Source organism: Ochotona curzoniae, unplaced genomic scaffold, assembly GCF_017591425.1.
Source record: "Ochotona curzoniae isolate NIBS_2020 unplaced genomic scaffold, NIBS_Ocur_1.0 contig_1014, whole genome shotgun sequence".
NCBI classification, from domain to species: Eukaryota; Metazoa; Chordata; class Mammalia; order Lagomorpha; family Ochotonidae; genus Ochotona; species Ochotona curzoniae.
In genome coordinates this window covers 36,759,756-36,783,656 of record NW_024464920.1, presented here as the reverse complement: position 1 = coordinate 36,783,656, position 23,901 = coordinate 36,759,756, and the positions used below count along the sequence as shown (strand labels likewise).

At 43.7% G+C, this 23,901-nt stretch overlaps 1 protein-coding gene and 1 non-coding gene across 4 annotated transcripts; both read right to left on the bottom strand.

The window, feature by feature from the left end:
- Positions 1 to 4,435: 4,435 nt before the first annotated feature.
- On the bottom strand, positions 4,436 to 21,987 carry PRIM1 (DNA primase subunit 1). Of its 3 annotated transcripts, XM_040983367.1 has the most exons (13): positions 21,840 to 21,987; positions 20,633 to 20,790; positions 18,476 to 18,582; positions 18,331 to 18,404; positions 16,893 to 17,029; positions 16,390 to 16,448; positions 14,456 to 14,565; positions 13,583 to 13,674; positions 13,276 to 13,417; positions 9,398 to 9,467; positions 8,845 to 8,936; positions 7,037 to 7,135; positions 4,436 to 4,678 (listed from the first exon to the last, which is right to left on the bottom strand). In XM_040983367.1, exons 1-13 carry the CDS (start codon positions 21,940 to 21,942, stop codon positions 4,659 to 4,661), a joined length of 1,263 nt encoding a protein of 420 aa, XP_040839301.1. In that variant the 5' UTR covers positions 21,943 to 21,987; the 3' UTR covers positions 4,436 to 4,658. The 3 variants fall into 3 exon arrangements, 2 of the variants coding, with proteins under 2 accessions (XP_040839301.1, XP_040839316.1); XR_005884200.1 differs by lacking the exon at positions 4,436 to 4,678 and having other exon boundaries at positions 7,101 to 7,135; positions 8,845 to 8,916; XM_040983382.1 differs by lacking the exons at positions 4,436 to 4,678; positions 7,037 to 7,135; positions 8,845 to 8,936; positions 9,398 to 9,467 and adding an exon at positions 12,309 to 12,817.
- LOC121164257 lies at positions 21,353 to 21,457 on the bottom strand. Its single transcript, XR_005885059.1, has one exon. It is a non-coding gene; the product is annotated as a U6 spliceosomal RNA (small nuclear RNA).
- Positions 21,988 to 23,901: the final 1,914 nt, after the last annotated feature.

Genomic DNA, 23,901 nt, shown 5'->3' with positions numbered 1-23,901 from the left:
AGACAAGGTCTTTTTGGGGATTCCCCCTAACTGAAACGCTGGACTCAGAACTCCCAGTATGGGGACAACCACAGGATCTGTGGTCTGATTGTGGAGTGTGTATGTCAGAACTGGGTCTCGTTAGTGGTTTAGATGGAGTAGTGGATGGATACACAGCTGCACATGAAGGATATGGCAGCCCACTGGGGCCTGCAGAAGACATCTGGTACCATAGCAGAGGAAAGAGGGCAGAACAAATTGGTCAGCTACCCCAGCCGGGAGCTGACAGTAAGTATCTTGGCACATGGAGACCCGAAGGTGGACAATGTCGGCCAATAGACCTTGGAAGGATCACTTCATCTTTGGAGTGGTAAGATTGAGTGTTTCAGAATCATTGACACCATTGGAAAGAACCTTTGGAGCATTCTGTATGTACGTGGGGGACCCTGGGATGACATCTGGCAGACGTTGCCTATGCCCGAGTACTGAGGTAGATGGGAGGCTGTGTATGGCTTCCTCTCTTCTCTCCCTCCTTCCTCCAGACACAGGAACAGGAACAATTTGCAAATGATGGCCACACCCACTTTCCCCTAATCCTTGACCTTTCCCACCTTAATCAGCTGTGTAAACATCATCAAAAATAAAATTTTAAAATAAGATTTATTTATTTATTTATTTTTAAAATTTTTTATTGGAAAGGCGGATATACAGAGAGGAGATTCACTCCCCAAGTGAGCGCAACGGCCGATCCGAAGCCAGGAGCCTCTTCCGGGTCTCCCACGTGGGTGCAGGTTCCCAAAGCCATGGGCATGGGCCGTCCTTGACTGCCTTCCCGGGCCACAGGCAGGAAGCTGGATGGGAAGTGGGGCCGCCGGGATTAGAACTGGTGTCCATATGGGATCCTGGGCGTGCAAGGTGAGGACCTTAACCACTTGCGCCACCGCGCTGGGCCCAGAAATAAAATTTTTATTAAAAAAAAAATTGGGGCTAGAGTTTGAATGCAGGCACTCTAATAGGGAACCTAGGTGGTCCAGGCCTGGTTCTAATCACTCCTTCAAAAGCCTGTACTGGAAAAAGAAGTTATTTTAAAATTTTGGACATCTTTACCACAGCAAAATAAAGATTAGTGAATTTGGACTCAATGAGATGGAGTTTATCAGGAAAGGGAACTTTTCAAATTCTCAGGAGGCAGTATCTCCACAAGAGATTAAGAATAGATTGAAGGCCTTGACATAATGGCTCAGTGACTAAATCCTCACCTTGCAAGTGCCAGGATTCCATATGGGTGTGTTTGTGTCCCAGCTACTCTACTTCCTATCTACCTCTCTGCCTGGAAAAGCAGTAGAGGATGGCCCAAGTCATTGGAACTCTGCACTTTCGAGGGAGACCTGGAAAAGCTCCTGGCTTCAAGATTGACTTGGTTCTGACTGTTGTGACCATTTGGGGAGTGAACCAGTGAATGGAAGATCTTTCTGTCTCTATAAATCTAATCTGCCTTTCCCATAAAAATAAATAAATCTTAAAAACAAAACAGACTGAAGTCAGACTCCTTTATCTGAATCCCAGCCCACTTTCCAGCATGCAGACACTGACCAGAAGACTTATGTTGTAACACTTGGCACAGCCTTTTCAAGGCAATTACAAGTGGGACTCAACATTTAATAAATCTGTAGCAGGTTATTGTTTAAAGGAGATTTATTCAAAAATCAGAGTTATACAGAGAGAGCAAGAGTGAGGGAATGAACTAATCCTCCATTCAGCAATTAACTCTTCAATTGTCTAAAACAGCTGGCACTGAGTCAGGTTGAAGCCAGGAACCTGAACTCTTCCTTGGTATCCCAAATGGGTGGCAGAGGCAGAAGTACTTGAGCCATCCCAAGCACATCACCAGAGAAGCAGTGGGACTTTAACTAGTAATGCAAATAGAATGCCATCCTTGCAGGTGGCAGCTCAACCTGCTGCACCATAATGCCAGCCCCTACAAGTAGATAAATTTTTAAGTTTATAACATTGTATGGCCTAAAATGATGCTATAATTACCCAAATAGCCATTGGCATTAGAATCCCTATCCCTACTAATGACTTTTTTATTAGCAAAATGAAAATGTTAGTGGCTACTTCATAGGGTATGTAGGATGATTAAATTAGGTAATATTGCTTGGCAAATACTATTATAATAAGTTATAAAATTAAGTTCTATTTAAGTCAGTAAACATATGGTTTCTACTGCCCATTTACTGTCAGGATTAGAAATCGCCATCTCTGGGCCCGGTGCGATAGCGTAGTGGTTAAAGTCCTTGGCTTGAACATGCTGGGATCTCTTATGGGTACCAGTTCTAATCCTGTCAGCTCTGCTTCCCATCCAACTCCCTGGTTGTGGCCTGGGATAGCAGTCGAGGACGCCCAAAGCTTTGGGTCCCTGCACCCGTGTGGGAGACCTGGAAGAGGCGCCTGACTTCAAATTTGCTGTGGCCACCTGGGGAGTGAACCATCGGAAGACCCTCCCTGCCTTTCCAATAAAAATAAATAAATCTTAAAAAAAAAAAAAAAAAAACCATCTCCTAAGGCCAAACTCTATGATGACAGTGTCCCCTTCTGTTTTTCTGTGTTGAATGACTAGAGGAGGATGTATCTTTTCTGGGTTTCTTCATAAATTTGTAAGTTTAGGGGAATGGAAGTCACTTTTGTGCTTTTTGGCTCTACAGTTTAAGTATCAGCGGATCAGTATATCAGGAACAAAGGGAGTTAGCATAGTCTTTTTAATGAATACAGTATGCCCTAGGACAAAATCTGGAGCTAGTACACCAGCTTTTGTCAAAGGGCTTTAAAAATAATTTCAAAGCCACAGTGAAGGTAATTGTGTTCCTTGTTGAAAGCCTAATGCCAGCCTTTTTGCACTGAGCTCTTACGATAGACTAACGAGTCTTCAGTATTTTTGTAGTCAATGTTAACTGAGCCATAGTTTTGAGTCTCTGAAGGCTAGAGAAGTTTACATAATCAAAGATTTTGTACACGGCTTTACTACTTTGGAAGTTTTATTTACTTAAAAGGCAGACTTACAGAAGAGAGGAAAAAGGGGAAAAGGAGAGGGAGAGATACCTTTCATCTGCTGGTTCACAACACAAATTGCCAACATCTAGGCTCAGGCCAAAGTCAGGAGTGAGAGGCTTCATCCAGGTCTCCTACATGGGGTGGCAGGCCCAAGAATTTGCACCATTTACTGTTTTTGCCAGGTGCACTAGCAGGGAGCTGGATCAGAAACAGAGCAGTTGGGACTTAAACTGGTACCTGTTTAAGGCAGTAGTTTTACCTGCTATAGCCACAGTATTAACACTAATATTTTTTTTAAAAAAGATTTATTTGTTTTTATTTGAAAGGCAGAATTACAGAAACAGGAGAGATGGAGATTTTCCATCTGCTGTTTTACTGCCCCAAATGGCCACAATGGCCAGAGCTGGGCTGGCCCAAAGTTGGGAGCCAGGAGTTTCCTACATGGGTTCAGGGGCTCAAGAACTTGAACCATCCTCTGCTGCTTTCCTAGGCAGAGACCTGGGTCAGAAGTGGAGCAGTGGGGGAAAGGAGGAGTCTTGAACCGGCACTCATATAGGATCTGGAATGTCAGGTGGAGGATTATCCTGAGTTGCCATGGTGCCAGCCCAACTTAAATATATTCATTCTTAAAGAATAGGAAAAGATTTTGAAGAAATGCAAAGCATTTTTAGTGTGTTGGCTATTTTACAGTGTTTTATATAAACCAGAATAAATAAATAGGAAAGAAGAAAGGAAGAAACAACATTAAAAGAAGGAAATTTTTATTAAATGCCAGCACCAATCTGACAGCTTGCTTCTCCTGCATCTCAGAAGGCAGAAGGGCACTAGGACTATTTTCTTTAGTCGGAGTGTAAATTCAGGCAATCTGATACTTTACAGTCCAAAGTCAAACATGGAAGAAACAAAAGTTATATATATAGACACGGAAATAGTTCAAGCATTCTAATAACAGCAGGTTTAACGTAGATGAAGTTGGTTGTTTTTTTTCTAAGTTGCCTTATTTTTAAAAACTGTAAACCCCTTTGTCCTCTGAAGAGGAGTTAATATGTAAGTTGTACAAAACCACTCAAGTAGGCCCTAATATTGCCAACCAGTAACTTAGCTTTTAAGTTGATCTTTTGGCAGCCTTTGATGCCAGTGTGAAATGTGCACAGGGCTGTGGCCTGACAGATCAAAACATCAGGAGGCAAAGCAGGAAGCGTGTGAACATACATCCTAGGTATAATCAACTTAAATCTCTTAAGGACGAAGTTCTCACTGACCCATACATATGGAGTGTTTGTTTCTAGTGAGCAGAGATGAAGTCTTGCACATGGTACTGCCCACTCACTTCTGCAGACGGGAACGTGTGGACCTGGTGTCTTAGGAGCTCTGTATAATATTAAGATTTACAAGTCATCTGCAATCCACTTATTCTTCCCTTTATTGCTTCTTCATGGAAGACAAATACTCCCTTTTGGTTGTCTCTGGATCTCTGGTCAACATAAATTACTTCTCAGTAAAATAAAATCTTATTTGGAGCATTAACTTGTGTACATGGTTTGCCATCTTTATTACATGGCCCTTGACGTATTTGTTTGGTGAAAACAGAAGATGCATCCCCACTGGTTCGAAGAGCATTGCTGTCTTCAGAAATCTTTTTGTAGATCTAAAATAAAATACATTTTCATCAAAGGACAGCAAGAGAAAACCAAACCAATTTATTTTCACATTCTGATTTGTTTAATGCCTCTATTAAATTCATGTCGTGCATAAAGATTTGCTTTCACATTTGCTGAAGCTGACAGTTTAGGCTGAACTGGGGTGGAACAGGGAGAATACAAAGGGCTTAATACAGCCAGTTGGAATGGTGGCTCAACAAGGCTTTCCAAGTTCAGAGTCATCATTGTTCATTCAATAAGCGCAAATCTGAGTGTCTGAGTAGAGTATTATCTTAGGCACTACTCTTGAAACTAGCACACATTTCATTAGAAAATACAGTGGGGAGGGAATTTGTATTTCTATAACATTGCCTGTTTTCTAGCATATCCATCAATCTCTTAAACAATATCCTGTTTGTGTTGCCTTTGGCTCACCCATTGGCTCAGGTCTCTTCTATTCAAAGAGCTCTTCATTTGATACTACTGTCCTTTTTTATATCTCTTCTAGCTACTCTATCCTACACAACTTCATCAGCTCCTCATCTTAAAACTATCCTTTCCCCTTACACTTTCCCTTCCACCTTGCATTTCTCTACTCATTTTTTTTTAAAGATGTTTGTTTATTTGAAAATCAGTTACCATTGCTTTTTGGCCTTTAGGCTAAGATCAAGTGAAAGTCACAGATACAGACAGAGTGAGTGGGACACACACACACAGAAAAAGATATCTTTCATCCACTGGTCCATTTCTCAAGTGGCTACAACAGCCAGGATTGAGCCAGGCCAAAGCCAGGAGCCAGTAGATACAACACATCTCCCATGTGGATGGTAGGGGTCCAAGCACTTGGGCCACTCACTGCCTTTTTCCCAGACCACTGGAAAAGAGAGCTGGATTGGAAGTGGAGCAATGGAGACTCCAGCTGGGTCTCATATGGGATGTCAGTGTCACAGGGGTAGCCTTGGCTACCATTACAACATCAGACTTTACTTCTTTAAAATGTTTATTTGTGGGCCTGGCACTGTAGCCTAGTGACTAGTCCTCGCCTTGCACGTCCAGGATCCCATATGGCGCCAGTTCGTGTCATGGCTGCTCCACTTCCCAACTAACTCCCTGCTTGTGGCCTGGAAAAGCAGGGGTGGACAACTCAAAGCTTTGGGACCCTGCACCCCCATGGGAAAAAGCTCTTGGCTCCTGGCTTCAGATCAGCTCAGATCCAGCAGATATGGTCACTTGGGGAGAGAACCAGCAGATGGAAGTTCTTTCTCTGGTTTTCTCTCTGTATATCTGACTTTGCAATTAAAAAAAAAATAAATCTTTTAAAAAATGTTAAAAATATATTTATTTATTTGAAAGGTAGAGAGAAAGAGACAGAGCTTTCATTTACTGGTTCATTTCCCAAATATTTGCAACAGCCAGGGCTAGACCAGGCCAAAGCTTGGAACCTGAAATTTCATGAGTCTCTCTCATCGGTAGCAGAGATCCAAGTACGTCCTAGATGCACATGAGCAAGAGGCTAGATTGGAAATAGAGTTGGACTCATACCCAGGCACTCCCATATGGCTGCAGGTGTCCCAAGCTGCAGCCTCATTTGCTGCACTACCCACTCCACTTCATTCTAAGTCATGACTAAGCATCAAAGAGGGTTCCAATGGTTACACCTTCTGCAGACTCCAATGCCACTGTTCTCATGGCATAGCCTAACTGGCCTCTGGTTCCTTTCCTTCCCCTGCTACTCCCTAGCCTTTTCTTTCCACATAAGATTATAAATCATGGCACTTCCTTGACAACCTACAATGACTTTTACAGTGAATTAAGGAATCATTCAAGGCCACCTCCTGCCTTGCCCTCCTTCAGCCTGCTGCTGATTTAGACTTCTTCATATCCAGACTCAGTTTGGTCCAGGTGAGCTCTGCTGCACGGTGGGATGATGGGCTCCAGCGTGCTCTGAAGCCTCCTGCCTCGAAGCCTTTGCTCTTTGCTTGGAAGGGTTCACATGTCACCCTTTTTGATTGTCCAGAATTCATTTTTGGATGACCCATCCTTGCTTTTTGTATCTGACAGATAAAATGTATTTGACAAATACGTGCTGAAGCCTTGGAGGTGGTGGTGATGGCTCATGTAGTTGGCTTCCTGTCAACCATGTTGGAGAGCTGGACTGTTTTTGGCTCAGGCCTGGCTATTGCGTATATTTGGGGTGTGAACTAGCAGACAGACCTAACAAATGAATAAATAAAATATTGAGGGCATAAAGCTAATCACATTTTGGAGGACAGAAAAAACTAGAGTTCAAAAACCCCTCATTTAATGGATGCTCTGAAGTACTTAAATTAAGACCTGAATAAGGAAGCAAGAAAAAACAGTCTTACCGCTCTTCTTCAGAAGTTCTCCTTTTCGGGATTTATCGAGATTTTCAAGAAACTGCTCAAAAACTTTGACATAAGGTGCCAGGCTGGTCTTCTTATAATCTGAATGGTGAAGAAAGTGCATTATATAATTAACATGTCAGCAGCAAGAATAAAAAGAAAATATTAGGGCCCGGCGCAGTGGCACAGTGGTTAAGGTCCTCGCCTTGCATGCCCGGGATCCCATATGGGTGCCAGTTCTAGTCCCGGCAGCCCTGCTTCCCATCCAGCTCCCTGCTTGTGGCCCAGGAAAGCAGTCGAGGACGGCCCAAGGCTTTGGGACCCTGCACCTGCCTGGGAGACCTGGAGGAGGCTCTGGGCTCCTGGTCTTGGATTGGCTTAGCTCCAGCCGTTGTGGCCACTTGGGGAATAAACCATCGGATAAAAGATCTTCCTCTCTATCTCTCCTCTTCTCTGTATATCTGTCTTTGCAATAAAAATAAATCAATCTTTAAAAAAATTAAAGGATTAAAATAGTACTAACAAGTACACAGTGGAAAGAACAGCAGCTGCTGTTCCATTCTGACCTCGTCTTCTTGAATGACAACTAATTTCAAGAAATGAGTATTTGCCTGTTATTTAGATATCTGTTTTCATTCTTTTTTAAAGATTAGGAGGGAAGGATGCTGGAGTTGCAAGCAATGGGATCACCTTCTTTGCCACAATGCCAGCCACGGTTTTGGTATTATTTTAGAACTGGATTGGCTGAGAGAATATTGGAGGTTGGATTAAGGGATTAAGGGAAAGGTGTTTTTGACTAAAAAAAGAGCTCCATCAGATCAGCAACGTACATGTCAGTAGCCACTAAACATCTCGGTTATTTAAATAAAAATGTAATTAAAATGCAGTTTCTCAGTCACACCAGACACATGTCAAATGCTCAAAAGCCACATGTGGTTAGTGAGTACCATTGGGCAGCGGAAACATAAAACATTTATATTGCTGCAAAAAGTGCTATTCAGTTCTGCCGCTAGAGAGGTTCACTTGGGTGTTAGTGTAAGATCTGATTGCTAGTAGGAATGAGATTTGAGATTTGTCAGCTCCTTCAGACTCTTGAATGTATGTATAATGCAGTCACCTTAAGACCCATCTGTATTTATCCAAAATAACGAACACAAGTATTGTGTACAAACTTGGTAAAAAATAAATAGCTGTTGAATTTAAGAAATTATCTGGAACTAATACTTCCCTCTTCTAATATTCCTCTATTTAGAACCTGCTTAGTAAATATCTTTTGAATCCTATAGTGGATGCAATAATATTTTTGAGCAGTTATTTAAGGCAAAAACATTGCTACAAATGTAGTTACTGAGTTTGGGCCCGGCGCGGTGGCGCAAATGGTTAAGGTCCTCGCCTTGCACGCCCGGGATCCCATATGGGCGTCGGTTCTATCCCGGCAGCCCTGCTTCCCTTCCAGCTCCCCGCCTGTGGCCCAGGAAAGCAGTCGAGGACGGCCCAAGGCTTTGGGACCCTGCACCCGCGTGGGAGACCCGCAAGAGGCTCCTGGCTTCGGACTGGCATAGCATCGGCCGTTGTGCTCACTTGGGGAGTGAATCATTGGATGGAAGATCTTCCTCTCTGTCTCTCCTCTCTGTATATCCACCTTTCCAATAAAAACATAATAAAAATAAATCTTAAAAAAAAAAAAAAGTAGTTACTGAGTTGGTTCTAACATTCTGGGCTACATTCAAGGAGAATTAATGACTGGAGTGATAGTTGGCAGTCTATGGAAAGAACCTGTGTTAACATGAAGTTTCAGTGTATTAACCCACCTCTGGTTCTACGTTTAGTATCGGGTTCAGCTTCATGCTCTTCTTTTTCCTCCTCATTGGTGGAAACAGCATCTAATTCATGACAAATGGAGCTACAAGTCACAGAGAAAGAATTTTAAGTCAGTATCCTAGTTGGCATTGCTCTATGTACAATACAGAACACAAATCCCACAAGATTTTTTTTTGAAAAAAATTATGCGCCCAACTAAATTTGGTACCTTCTAAAACCTACAATCTGTTCTTAGAAGTTGTGATGTATATTATCATACTAAACACAGGAAAGCCTTGTAGAATACAATTTTTTTGAAAACAAATTTTTAGTGTATTTAACTTCACATTTCTTCAAATAATTTGACCTTAAAACAATTTTCCTGCATAGTAGCTGAAATACTTGTACTATTGCATTTGGGCACATCAATCTGGCCTTGTAACACTAGTCATTATAATAAAATGCAGCATGCCCCTCCAGTCACTCTCTGAGCTATCTACTCCAAGTGACTTCAGATGCAGAGCAACACTGACCATCAGCACTGATCGATGATCTGGAACATACCTGATAGTTGGAACAGTAAATGGATCAAACTGATCCACCTTGTGTAAATTAATGGGCACCGAAATGCGACCTGGAAGAACCAGAAGTTACAAAGTGATGACTACAGAATAAAAATGATCACGGGCTGGGTCTTATTCCAAGTTTTTTTTTTTCTAATTTTTTTTTTATTGGAAAGGCAGATATACAGAGAGGAGGAGACACAGAGGAAGATCTTCCATCCATTGATTCACTCCCCAAGCCGCCACAATGGCTGGAGCTGAGCCAATCCAAAGCCAGGAGCCTGGAACTACTTCTGCGACTCCCATGCTGATATAGGGTCCCAAGGCTTTGGGCTGTCCTCGACTGCCTTGTCAGGCCACAAGCAAGGAACTGGATGGGAAGTGGGGCCACTGGGATTAGAACCGGCGTCCATAAGGGATCCCAAAATGTGCAAAGTGAGGACTTTTGCTGCTAAGCTACTGCGCCAGGCCCTCTAAGTTGAATTTTTTAACCTAAGCCTTAGATAAAGGGCTAGATTTGTCTGTTGAGAATAATAGTTAGAAATATACTTTGATATGAGCTGTGTTTTTTGTATCTCTCATGTGAGACAAAGAGCTCCTGTCTGCTGGTTCAACCTCCCAATGCCTGCAAGGGCAAGGACAAGTGAATGGGGAGCTCAGCCCCGCTCTGCCATGTGGAGGATAGGAGCCCAGTTACTTGAGCTGTCTTGCTGCCTCCTAGAGTCTGAACTGCTGGAAAGGTAGAGCCAGAAGCTGGATGTGGACACCTTGACTGAGGACTTCCTTCTCTCATTTTTTCCAAATAGTATTTATTTATAAACTTAGTTAATTTAAAAGGCACACTGACAGAAAGAAAGGGAGACAAAGAGATAATCTTCTATCTGTTGGCTTATTCCCCAAACGGTCACAACAGCCAGACCCAGCACAGGAAGAAGCAGGAGCGAGGAAACCTCCCCTGCTGCTTTGCCAGAAGTGGAGCAGTTGGGACTTGAACTGGCACTCTGATATGAGATGTTGTTATATTGTGGTGGTTTAACCCACTGTCCCACTACACTAACTTCCTTTCTTCCCTCCTTCTTTTTTTTTTTAAAGATTTATTTTTATTATTTTTTCATTGGAAAGGCGGATATACAGAGAGGAGAGAGAGGGAGGAAGATCTTCCGTCCAATGATTCACTCCCCAAGTGAGCACAACGGGCCGATACTATGCCGATCCAAAGCCAGGAGCCTCTTGCGGGTCTCCCACGCGGGTGCAGGGTCCCAAAGCTTTGGGCCGTCCTCGACTGCTTTCCCAGGCCACAGGCAGGGAGCTGGAAGGGAAGCAGGGCTGCCGGGATTAGAACCGGCGCCCATATGGGATCCCGGGCGTGCAAGGCGAGGACCTTTAACCACTTGCGCCACCGCGCTGGGCCCTTCCCTCCTTCTTTTTAAGGTTTACTTTTATTGGAAAGTGAGATACACAGAGAAGGAGAGAAAAATCCTTCCATCTGCTGGTTCCCTTCCCAAGTGCCTGCAATGGCCGGAACTGAGCTAATCCAAAGCCAGGAGCCAGCAGCTTCTTCTGGATCTTCCACATGGGTGCAAGGTCCCAAGGCTTTGGGCCATCTCTACTTCTTTCCCAGGCCGCAGTCAGGGAGCTGGAAGGGAAGCGGAACAGCTGGGAAACGAACCATCACCCATATGTGATCCTGGCACATGCAAGGTGAGGACTTTAGCCACTAGACTACCTTGTTGGACCCACTAGCTACTTCCCATTTGTTCTTATCTCAAGTTTTATTGTTCTATCTTAAAAAATGACATATATCTAAATATTCCATCTTTCAGAACAATTTCAAATCTAGTTGAGTCCTGAAATGTAACAAAATAGATGGAAATAGTTCTTTACAATGGTTTAGCTTATGTGCTGAGATCAAGCTTCCATGGCAGATGTCATGAGAAAGCATTTTGGAAATGCAGTCACATGCTCCTAACAACACATGATGGTGGCCCCCAAGCGAACACTGCCGCCATTGCAGTGAGTGTTAAGTGTACTCTATAATGTTCGCACAGCCATCAAATTGCCTCCTGAAGCATTTCTCAGAAAGTAGCCCCATCATTAAAATGATGCATGATTGCAGTTCACAGTATCCTACCTGTTCTACACCATCTAGACCTGGGAGGCACAATTCAAAAATGCTATAAATGAATCTAAAGAATGTCAGGTGACCACTAAGAATAATTCAAGGAAATTGGGAGTTGTTACTTGAAGAAAGAGTAACAGGGCTGTAGTTACTTGACAGAAAAGGCAAACAGATGCCCTGAAAATATGCCCATTATGAGTGAACATAATTATTTACCAAACCCCACACCCATTGAAGCTTTAGAATTAAGCATAAAATAAATAAGAGATATTAAGCTTGTTAGCAAGAGAAGTTAAGGACACATAACCGATGAGTTTGAAGAGCTGCTATATAAACTATAGTCGGCACACATTTTTAAAGAAAAGCGGGCAGTCTGGATGAACTGGATGTGTGCCAGTCGTTTTACTTTTTGTTTGCTTGTTTGTTTAAAAAGATGTATTTATTTATTTATTTATATTGGAAAGTCAGCTATACAGAGAGGAGGAGAGAGAGGAAGATCTTGCATTCATTGATTCACTCCCCAAGTGGCCGCAATGGCCGGAGCTGTGCTGATCAGAAGCTAGAAACCTGGAGCCTCTTCCTGGTCTCCCACATGGGTGTACGAACAAGTGTCCATATGTCCCAAGGCTTTGGGCCATCCTCCACTGCTTTCCCAGGTCACAGGGCCACTAAGATTAGAACCAGAGCCCATTTAGAATCCTGGTGCGTTCAAGGGGAGGATTTTAGCTGCTAGGCTACTGCACTGGGCCTGCCAGCCGTTTTTCTAAGCTTCTGACATTTTAGCTCGTCCCAGTGACTCACCAAGGAGGACATTAGCACTTCCACATTATAGATGAAGACAGTTTCTTATCATTCTAAGATCTTGTAACAAGTGCAGCATTGGCTTGTGGACTCCAACGTGGACAACTAGCATCGTGTATGCAGTGCAGTGGCGAAGTCCCTGCTTGGAACACCCATTCCACGTTGGAATGCCTAGTTCAACTTCCAGTTCCTTCACTCCTGAGCCAGCTTCTGGCCAATGTGCTTTCTGGGTGGCAGCAGCTGATGGCTCAAGTGCTTAGACTCCTACTTCATGTGGGAGATCCGGATTGAGTTCTAGGCTCTTGGCTATGGCTTGGCCCAGCCTGGCTATGGTGAGCACTGGGGAGACCTCTTTGCCTGTCTCTCTTTCTCTGCTTTGAAACACTTTTAAAGTAGAAATTATATACTTCTGCAATAGGTTCATTGGTTGGAGGGAGGAATTGATAATAAAGCTACTTTTTTTATCTACCTAAAAGCCAATTTTCGTCCGTCCAGTGTTATCTAAAAAAAGTATAAAAGAGCAATGATGAAATTAGTGAAAATAAAACCGAAGGAGGCAGCATAGTGGAAAACGCAGAGAACTTTGACTTCTCAGCACTGAAATCTGTTCCTGGCACGGACATGATCTGTCTCTGGATGAGTCACTTGCAACTTTTCGACCACTATTTTCTCACCTGTATGAAGAGACCTGTTATCCTGTGATGATGATGATGGAGCTTGCCAACTCTAACACCTATTTTCTGAGTTTTCAGACACTCAACTGAAAAAATGTTTCCATAGTGGAAACTCCTGCAGTAGTTACTCAGACCCCCCCCAAAAAAGTGAACTTAGCTGACAGGGCAACCCTCTAGTATTTAATGTCATAGGTAATATGTGTATTCACACCTGGTGATACACTCACTTAAAACAGAAAACTGATTCATCTCCTTGTAGTTTTCCTTACTTTCTTCACACAATACCTGTTTTCGGATGCACGCTGAAAGGACTTTTCAGCAAGTGGTTGATTCCTTTGCTAACGTTGATGTCTAGCCGTGGAAAACAATACTGAAGCATAATCTCCCACTCCAGCCAGGGGCTGCATTTGTCACTCTTGGTGTTGTTCTAAGAAAACAGAGGTAAGGTCGGCATGAAGATTGGCAGGACATTGAGAAGACTTTTTTTTTAAAAGAAGGTTAAAAATGCAATCATCGTTAACTGGCTGAACAAATCAGAATTGAACTAAAAATTGCAAAGTTCTATTTTCAGCACAAGTTCAGGGGCACATACCTGAGGCTTGTTTATAACTTTCTTCAAATACTCCCAACGCTGAAGGGAATTGTGACACTTTACGAAGCCTTGCTGAAGTTCATCATGAATTGGTGATGGATCATTAAGGAACACACCTTGCGTTTAGGGCGTATCAGTGAATTTTCAGTGTACATTACCATGTTAAATCTAAAATTCATAAATTATTAAGACACTATAAGACTATAAGACACACAAGTTCAAACTTTATATCCTCAGAAAACTCCCCAGGAAAAATACAGTGGTAATCCAACAGAAAAAAAAAATGCTGAAGCACTTGTAAAAGGGAACGCTTTCCCAGCCTGCACATAGTTTAAATGATTAAACATTCTCTAGCCATTTATTCTAGCTAACACCAACTTTCAAAATGAAATGCTCCTCTTTTGGAGCTGGTGACATGGCAGAGCGAGTTAGGCCTCTCTCTGCAGTACTGGCATTCCTGATGGGCATTGGTTCAACCCTGCTCATTTTACTTCCCATCCAGTTCTTTGTTAATGTGCCTGGGAAAGCAGCGAAGTTGGTCTAAGTGCCTGGGCTTCTGCACCACATAGGAAACCCAGAGAAGCTCCTGGCTTCCAATCGGCTGAGCTCTGACCACTGCAGCCATTTAGGGGAGCAAACCAGTGGCATGAAGATCTTTCTGCAACTGCCTCTCAAATAGAAATAAAGAGAAATGGTCCTCTTTCTTAAAATTTATTGTATTCCAGAATGGAGATAGAAAAAAAAAGTTAGAAACACAGGAGATTCTTGGCATAATAAAGGTTAAACTTACAAGAATTTAAGTGTAAGAGAATATGCAAGCAGTACACAGATCACACATTAAATAAAATTAGAAATGATCTCAGGAAAGGATATTTTCAGGAACAAGGGATAAAATCTTATCCCAGCTTTCTTTATTTTCAAGAATATCTTGACCAACCAAGGCATATTCCTCGAAGTACTTTTTAATTATGTTCATGGATCTTCTGTAGGAACAACAACCACAATAATAACAGTCCAACACTGTTGCATGTCACGTAAGCTACATACATACTGTTGACTCTGGGTGGGAGGACAGTGCTGATTTTTACTAAATTACAATTAGGTAAAGTCAGAATATTCACTTGTACGGTTATGAGAGTTACAGGAGATCCTTTCAAGGAAGAAGGAACCTAGAGCAATGCTTGGGAAAAAAACAGATATTTGGGCCTATTGTTGTAGTGCAGTGGGTAAAGCTGCTCCCTGTGAAACTGGCATCTTGTACAGGCACTGGTTAGTTTTGGATACTCCACTTCCTATTAGCTCCCTTCGAATGGCCAGGAAAAGTACAGGAAGATGGCCCACAGGCCTGGGCCCTTGCCATTCATGTGAAGCAGCTGTTAAAAGCAAGTTTACGGCTTCAGCTTGCCTAGCCCAGGCCATTGCAGTCATCTGGGGAGTAAACCAGCAGAAAGATATATCTAACTCTGAGTTTATAATAGAATACTTTTTTCCCTTTTCTAGTAAAGAAGTAAAGGATTATTTACTTCTCTGCTACATCCTTGGAAGGTTAACTGCATGATGCATATGTGATAAGGGTGGAAAGTGGGCTCCATGCAATGTTCAGTGGCTAAAGTTCTCGCCTTGGATGTGCTGGGATCCCACATGGGTGATGGTTTGCGCCCTGGTGGCTCCACTTCCCATCCAGCTCCCTACTTGTGGCATGGGAAAGCAGTACAGGATGGGCCAAAGCTTTGGGAACCTGCACTCATGTGGGAGACCGGGAAGAAGCTCCTGGCTTCTGGTTTCTGAGGCTCAGCTCTGGCCATTGCAGCTACTTGGGGGGTGAACCAGTGGATAGAGGATCTTTTTCTCTTTCTCTCTGTAAATATACCTTTTCAATAAAAGTGAATAAATCTTTTTTAAAAAAACATATTTTATTTGTTTTTATGGGAAAGCCAGATATATGGATGGTGCAGACCCACGGGTTCAAGGTCAGACCATCCTCTAAATATCTTGCCATAGAAAACAGGTGCTCAGGGCCCAGTGCGGTGGCGCAAGTGGTTAAGTCCTCGCCTAGCACGCCCGGGATCCCATATGGGCGCTGGTTCTAATCCCGGCAGCCCCGCTTCCCTTCCAGCTCCCTGCCTGTGGCCTGGGAAAGCAGTCGAGGACGGCCCAAAGCTTTGGGACCCTGCACCCGCGTGGGAGACCCGGAAGAGGCTCCTGGCTTTGGATCGGCATAGTATCGGCCGTTGCGTTCACTTGGGGAGTGAATCATCGGACGGAAGATCTTCCTCTCTGTCTCTCCTCTCTGTATATCCGCCTTTCCAATAAAAAAAACATAATAAAAAAAAAAATCTTAAGAAAACAGGTTCTCAGCAACCTGAAGCTGTTATAAAATGCCATCAAGCAGCAAAAAGGTACACACAGTAAAGCAGACACAATCTAGACTGCATGTAGGGGACCAGCATGGTGGCTCACAGGCTAATCCTTCACCTGTGGTGCCAGCATCTCATATGGGTGCTGGTTTGAGCCCCATCTGCTCCATTTCCCATTCGGCTCCCTGCTTATGGCCTGGGAACAGCAGCAGAGGATAGCCCAAGACTTTGGGTCCTTACACCCACATGGGAGACTCAAAGAGACTCCTGGTTCCCAGTTTCGGATCAGACCAGTTCTAGCTGTTATGACCATCTGGGGAGAGAACCAGCAAATGTAAGATCTTTTTGTCTTTCTTCCCCCTCTCTCTGTAATTTTGACTTTTAGGTAAAACAAACAAAAAACCTACAAAAATAAAAAAAGAAACCAAACTGCATGAAATTTCTTCTAACCTGACAAAAGGGTGAATTTTTTCATGTAAATGAACTTTCTTCTTCACATCTTGACCACCCTGAAAAATAAACCACTGAATTAGGGCTTTCTATGTATGATAGAACAGAAATAAAGCAACTCACAATTTCCTTTAATGTATTCTATTATTACAGTTAAGATGCAGTAACTCTGAAGACATTGAGTAAATTGTGTCAAAGTATAGAAACTTGACTGCTTTCTATACAATTTCAACACCTGTAACTTTCTGGCTTAATTTTAAACCACATAATTACATTAGGAAAATACATTAATTTTCCTTCTGCCATATAACATTGACAGCAAGTTATGAAATACTTCAATGCAGCAAGTATCACTTTAACTTGAAATGAACTGTTTGGTAAGGCTTTCTGCTCTTGAATGTGAATGTTGTAAAAAGTTACATTTTCTTACTAAACATACGAGCCTTGGAAACATCTAGTAAGCAAACAAACAAAAACATAAGTTATAATTAAGAAGATCTTACCTTTACAAGACTCAAATACTCAACTATTCCAGAACGTACTGCCGAGGACAGTTTCCTAACCGACTCATCACAGACCCAACAATGAACACCTCTCCTTCCAGAATACACCCAGAGACGATGCTTAAATCCAAAGTCCTCTGGGGAGGGGAGAAACAGTAGGTTTACTTCTTTGAAAGTCAAGAGTTAGAGAGAAGAAGCAACAGAGAGAGCTATCTCCCATCTGCTGATTCACTTCCCACATAGCCACAAAGGCTGGGACTGAGCCAGGCCAAAGTCAGGAGCCAGGAGTTTCTTTTGGGTCTCCCACATGGATGCAGGGGCTCACGACTTTTAGCCATCCTCTGCTGCCCTGGCCATAAACAGGGAGATGGATGGGAAGTAGAGCAGCTGGGACTTAAATTGGAACCCATATGGGATGTGGTTTTGTAGGCTGAAGTTCTACCCACTATGCCATAATGCAAGCTTCTAGATCGAGTCTTTAAGGATAAATGTTGATTGGTGAAGTAATGGAAGTGCTGGGGTGTAAAGAAGTTTATGGTAGATCAAGATTTGTAGACAGGAAATTAAGAGCATTAGGGGCACAGGAAACTAGCAATGATGTAGTAAAGAATTTTGTCTATTTGTCTTAAAACTTACTGTTTCAGAGCTGGTGCAGTGTTGCTGTGGGAGACCTGGAGGAAGCTGCTAGCTTCCACCTGTGGTTGTCCCAGCCTTCAGGGGAGTGAGTCAGTGGATGGAAGATCTGTCTCTCCCTCTCTTTCAAATGAGTATATTAATCAGGAAGGGAAGAAGGAAGGAAGGGAGAGAGAGAAGAAAAAGAGAGAGAGAATGGAAGGAAAGAAGGAGAAAAGAAAGGAAGGAAAAAGGGCCAGCACTGGGACATAGTGAGTTAAACTGCGACCTGTAGCATCCGCATTCCATGTGGGCGCTGGTTCATGTCTCAGAGCTGTTTCTTTTGATCCAGCTCTCTGCTAATGGCCTGGGAAAAGAGCAAGAAGGTCCAAGTGCTTGGACCCTTGCATTCAAGTAGGAGACCTGAGGGAAGCTCCTGGCTCTGGCCTGGCCCAGCCTCAGCCCTTGTGGTCATACGGGGGAGTGAACCAAATGGAAGATCTCTCTAGTAGTTCTACTTTTCAAATGAGTAAAATAAATCTTTTTAAACAAAAAAATTTTAAAGACTTGGTCTAAGAATATTTAATAAGTTGACATATTTTAAGTGTTTGATGTCTGCACAAAAATAAGGTCTCTATGGAGATATGGGTAGCTGCCACCACCGCTATCACCACTATCACAGAACCTTTTCTGACCCAGTCCTCCCAGCCTTGCTTGCATTCCTGCCATCCTGTAGCCCCACACTTCCCTCTGCATCTTCATCAGAGATCCTCAGAGGCAAACACTGCCTTGCACTGGAACCCACACAGACTCTGTGGATACTTGCCTTTCAGTGCTCGGTCGATGATGAGGATGGCCATGGTCATGAGGGTCCAGCACTTGGAGCATATGTCTGCAGAACTGGAGCAGAAGCACCATTACCCACTGCCAGGGACCTCCCCGACTCCGACAGCCAGGCACATAGCGCTTACCTACAGCATCGCCTCACATCGTCATAGTCTGTCATGTCAATGTCAAACACCAGCTCTTTCTCCTGAGCCTGGAACGCTCCCAACTTCACTGTATTGTGTTGATTGGGCTACAAAATAAAACAAAAATGGATGAGTTTCCATAATAACTGCCATGTAGCTCAATGCTTAGTTTTCAGCCATTTGGAAAAAATGGTCAGAGAAATAAAGAAACAATGCCAAGTCTATGAGGGAAGACAGACGGAGAGCTTCTGTCTGCTGGTTCATTGCCCAAACGGCTGTGATTGCTAGGGGTGGGCCAGGCTGAAGCCAGGAGCAAGGAGCGTCTTCCTCCAAGTTTTACACGTGGGAGGCAGGGGACCAGGCACTTGGGCAATCTTTTGCTGCTTTTCCCAGGCCACTAGCAGGGAGCTGGATTGGAAGCAGAGCAGCCAAAACATGAACTGGCACTCATAATGGATGTCAGTGCTGCAGGAGGAAGATCAACACACTATGCCATGGTGCTGATCCTGAGACAGAGAGGAATCTTGTACTTGCTGGTTTGCTTCTCAAATGCTGCCAACAGCCCAAAGCACTGGAACATCATTGGGCTCTCCTACCTGGTATAAGGTACTTGAACATCAGCTGTGGCCTTCCAGGATGTTTAGTAGCAGAAAGCTGGACTGGAAGTGAAGCAACCAGGACCCCAACGGGGCAATCCAAGATGGAGCAGATGCAGCCTACATAGTGACTTCATCATTGTGCCAGATGCCTGCCCCTGAAGCTCATTATTTTGAACCCCACATACTTGATGAGTTTAATGCTGATCCACTTAAAGGAGTCGATAAATTGATGACCACTAAGAGTTTATCAACAGAGATGACAACAAAGCTGTTTTAGGTTTTGGATAAGGTGAAGATGTCTTAAGGACTTTCATTTGTAAGTAACAAATATGTATATATTTAAATGTTTCAATAATTTGCAAAGATATCCCTAATGAGTTTAAACTGAGGCTACAGTCTACCGCATAAAGAAGGTGAATAAAGTACAGGTACTTAGGGCCCAGCACTGTGGCCTACTAGCTAGTCTTTGCCTTGAACAGTGGCCTGGGAAAACAGTCAAGGACGGTCCAAAATCTTGGGACCCTGCACCCACATGGGAGACCTGGAGGAAGTTCCTGGCTCCTGGCTTTGGATCAGCACAGCACCGGCCATTGCACTCACCTGAGGAGTGAATCATCAGACAGATGATTCTCTGTCTCTTCCTCTCTGTATATCTGACTTTGTAATAAAAATAAATATATCTCAAACAGGAAGCAACACCACCAGAATGTTTTAAAAACCGATAATTTTGTAAAACAGGAGAGAAAGGTAGGAGTCATACAAGTTGAACTGTAAAGAAGCACCCAGTTTAGATCTTTGAACCCCAAAAGGCTCAGTGGGGGCAATACCAGGTGTCTCCTCTAAGCATCTGAGTGGGGATTCAAATCCTATAGAAGAAGCAGGAGGCTCTGTAAGATCCCTAGTTTATCCTGCAGAGCCTGGTAACTGCTCCTCTGTGTCTCTGGCAGAAGACACCTGAATTATTACCCAGATGGCATTAAACAAAGTCTCCAGGCTGAGAGGACAATAGGTGCCATTAAGCAGGAGTGGACTGTGGGGTGGTGCTGTGGCATAGCAAGTTAATATGCCTCCTGCAATGCCAGTATCCCATATCAGTGCTGGTTTGAATCTTGATGGCTCCTCTTCCAATCTAGCATCCTGCTAACATGCCTGGGAAAGCAGTAGAGAATGGCTCAACTGCTTTGCAGTATGTTCCTGCATCTATGGATGTACTAAGGTGGACTTTGTCAACTAGCACACCTTGGAAAGATTCTCAACCCTGGAGCAATAAAATCAACAGCTCAGGTTTATCGAAACCACTCAACACCCTCAGAACACTCTTCTCCACATTGGGGTCTCTAGACATGATCAAAGGACTGTCCCTCCAAAAACACTGTGCTGATGTAAGAAGTGTCCCTCTCCCCTTCTGGACACAGCAGGAAAAAAAAAAAGACTGAAATGTAGTTCCACCCACCTTGCTCCATATCTGACCCTTCCCACCCCAATCAGAGGCCTACATGGGCATGCATCCCTCTCAACTATGTAAACAAAGCAAGAAAAACATATCAAGATCTCTTACTCTGTGGGAGTACACTGCGCCTATGTCAATCTTGTAGGGGTTCATTTTCTGCATCTCCTTTTCCAGTTCATTCTGGTTGTTGAAGGACTGGTAGCGGATGTAAATATCATCTTTCAAGGTGAATGAGAATTCCCGGTGCTGAAAGTAGTTCTTCACCACTGCAAAGGAAGGGTGCAGGTTTAGTTAACTCGCTGTTTTATTTAGCTCTTGGGTATCAGGACATTAATCCATCAAAAGATGCCCCACGGTGTTGCTAAAAAAAGGAGTTGCAGGAGAACAACCTAGTCCCCAAGTTTTTTTTAATAAAGATATTTTGATTTTGAATTATATGGTACAATTTATTTTTAAGATTTATTTATTTATATTACAAAGTCAGATATACAGAGAGGAAGATCTTCCGTCTGATGATTCACTCCTCAAGTGAGTGCAATGGCTGGTGCAGTGCCCATCGGGAGCCAGGAACTTCCTCCAGGTCTCCCACAAAGGTACAGGGTCCCAAGACTTTGGGTCATCCTCGACTGCTTTCCCAGGCCACAAGCAGGGAGCTGGATGGGAAGTGGAGCTGCCGGAACTAGAACTGGTGGCTATACAGGATCCCAGCATTCAAGGCGAGGACTTCAGTTGCTAGGCCACTGCCCTGAGCCCTATGATACAATTTCGTATAGACTGGGATTCCCCTCAAACTTCCACCTCCCGACAGATTTTCCCCATTTTATTACAAAAAATATAGAACGCTTCACGAATTTGCATTATCCTTGTGCAGGGGCCATGCTAATCTTTTTTGTATCATTCCAATTTCAGCATATGTGCTGCCGAAGCGAGCACCTAGTTCCTAATTTGAAATTTATTATCCCACATCTGCTAGGGAAAAATGGAAATGAGGAAATAGAATCAGAAATATTTAAAACAAGAAATGTTACTTCTCTGGCCTCCATGGGCATGCTTAAACTCGGCAGCGATAATACCCTTTTCCCCAGGCCGATCATGCCTCTGGGTCTCCCTGTGGCGACCTGGCACCCACGCTGGCACCGCGGCAGGTGAACGGGCAGCCACAGGGAGCCTGACCACGCTGGGGTCGGGGCAGCAGGCTGCACAGCGGTAGGAAAGCGCCAGCAAGATGCCCGCGGGGCAGACGGCACGTCATTCTCCAAGACTCCTCCGAGCCCCGCTTCCAACCCGGTTCCCGCCCGCCGCCCGCCTCCGTCACCTCCGCCATAGTTGAGCCAGCGGTAATACTGAGAATAGGGAAAGAGCCTTCGGTAATAAAGCTTAAGCAGCTCGGGGAGTTCGGCTGGGTCAAACGACTCCATGAGCTCGGAAACAGACCCAGGCAGGAATATCACAGGAATTGGCGGGAACAGAGCAGCCCGAGAGCCCACCCTGCGCAGGCGCGTCGCAGCACGCCCCGTCGACGCTGGGGCCGCCGGGAATTGTAGTTCCTGCTTAGGGTTGGCTTGGGTTGTGGGAACCGGCCGACTGAGTCAGAGCTGTGGAAGTCAATGAAGACCAACAAGAGAAAAATCGAAGGCTTTTAAATAGGAACTTACTGTAGTGTGGGAATCAGCCACTATCACCAGCATTTGATAGACTTACGGAGTGCAGAGGAGGGGGGAAGCTTGATGATAGGAATACAAGTTAAGGTTTAGGGGTGCAGCGATTGAAGTGGGTGGGCAGCTGACTAGAATTGTCATGTGCCGTATATGATTGGTGACAGGTGCAAATTGAGTTTTCTCTAGTTGGATCTAAGTTGGAAGTAGAGACAAAATTAGGGAAGCTGTGAGTTCTTAGCAAAGTCTTGGCCATGTGGGTAAGTTATTACACGGTTATTATAGATTATTCCACCTCATGGATTGGAATTAGGGTGTTAGTATTATCCCTCTTTTGCAGATGAGAATATACAAATGTTCCAAAAAAATTCATAGAAAAATTAGATTAGAAGTTTATATTTTTTAGTCCTATACATAGTTATTTTTAATTTTTAAAGATTTATTTATTGATTTTCATTAGAAAGTCAGATAGGAGTCAGGAGCTTCTTCTGTACTGTGCAGGTGCAGGGTCCCAAGGTTTTGAACTATCCTCAACTACTTTCCCAAGCCACAAGCAGGGAGCTGGACGGGAGCTGCTGGGACATGATCTGGTGCCCCTATAGGGTCCTGGTGTGTGCAAGTTGAGGATTTTAGCTGCTAGGCTATCACGTCGGGCCCCTATGCATAGTCATTTTATAATATGCATCTTCCATGAATATTTTAGACATGCTTCAGATGGACAGATTTAAAAAAATATCTTTAAAGCTGAGCAAGAAATTTATTTATTTATTTAAAAATTCATTTGAAAAGTAGATTTAGAGGGAGAGATTTTTTTAAAAAGATTTATGTTATTATTTTTATTGGAAAGGCAAATCAGATTTACAGAGAGAAAAAAAGGCAGAAAGATCTTCCATCCAAATGGCTGCAATGGCCAGAGCTGGGCTGGTCTGAAACCGGGAGCCAGGAGATTCCTCTGGGTTTCACACCGGGCCATCCTTTACCACTTTCCCAGGATCGCTATCAGGGAGCTGGATTGCAAGTCAAGGAGCTGAGACTTGAGCTCACACTCCGATGTGGGACGTGGAGGTTGCAAACGGCAGTTCAATGTGCCGTGCCACAGCGCCCACTCCTACTTTCATTTTCTGTGAACTTTTGCAAGGGCCCTGTAGTGCGGAGGGCTTCAGTAAGCTGTCTGAATTGCGGAGATGGGAAGTGGGAGAGACAATAAGCAGAGAATGAGGTAGCCAGGCTGCCAGAGTCCATTACTGAAACCCTCGGCTGTATGCTGTATCTTTCTGTAAGGGGTGGTTGGGAAGGTTAAATCATATAAAGTGAGGAATCTTGACCACAGTGCAGCAGCCCGCAGCTTCCAAGGACAGTCCCTACCGGGACTCGGGTATAGAAACCTTTATTCCAAGTGCCACTAGGGGGCGGTGTTGCTTTTCAGATAGTTTCGCTTTCTGCTTTCATTCACAGCGATGATGCAGAAACCCCTTTTCTGCTGTCTTTCTCTCTCTCTCTTTGAAACTCTTTCAAATAAGTAAATGTATCTTAAAGAACAAATCAAGCCTTAACAAAACCTCTCTTTGCTTCAATATCTCACCCCCTGGCTAACCCACCCTCTTTGCCCTTTTATGGACTTGATCTCAGCCTTGGATCTCTCATCCTGGAGAAAAAATACCTTGTGGCCTATCCTTCCAGTTCAGCGTCCATTGGTATTCTGGATGTTTCGGCATCTAAAAG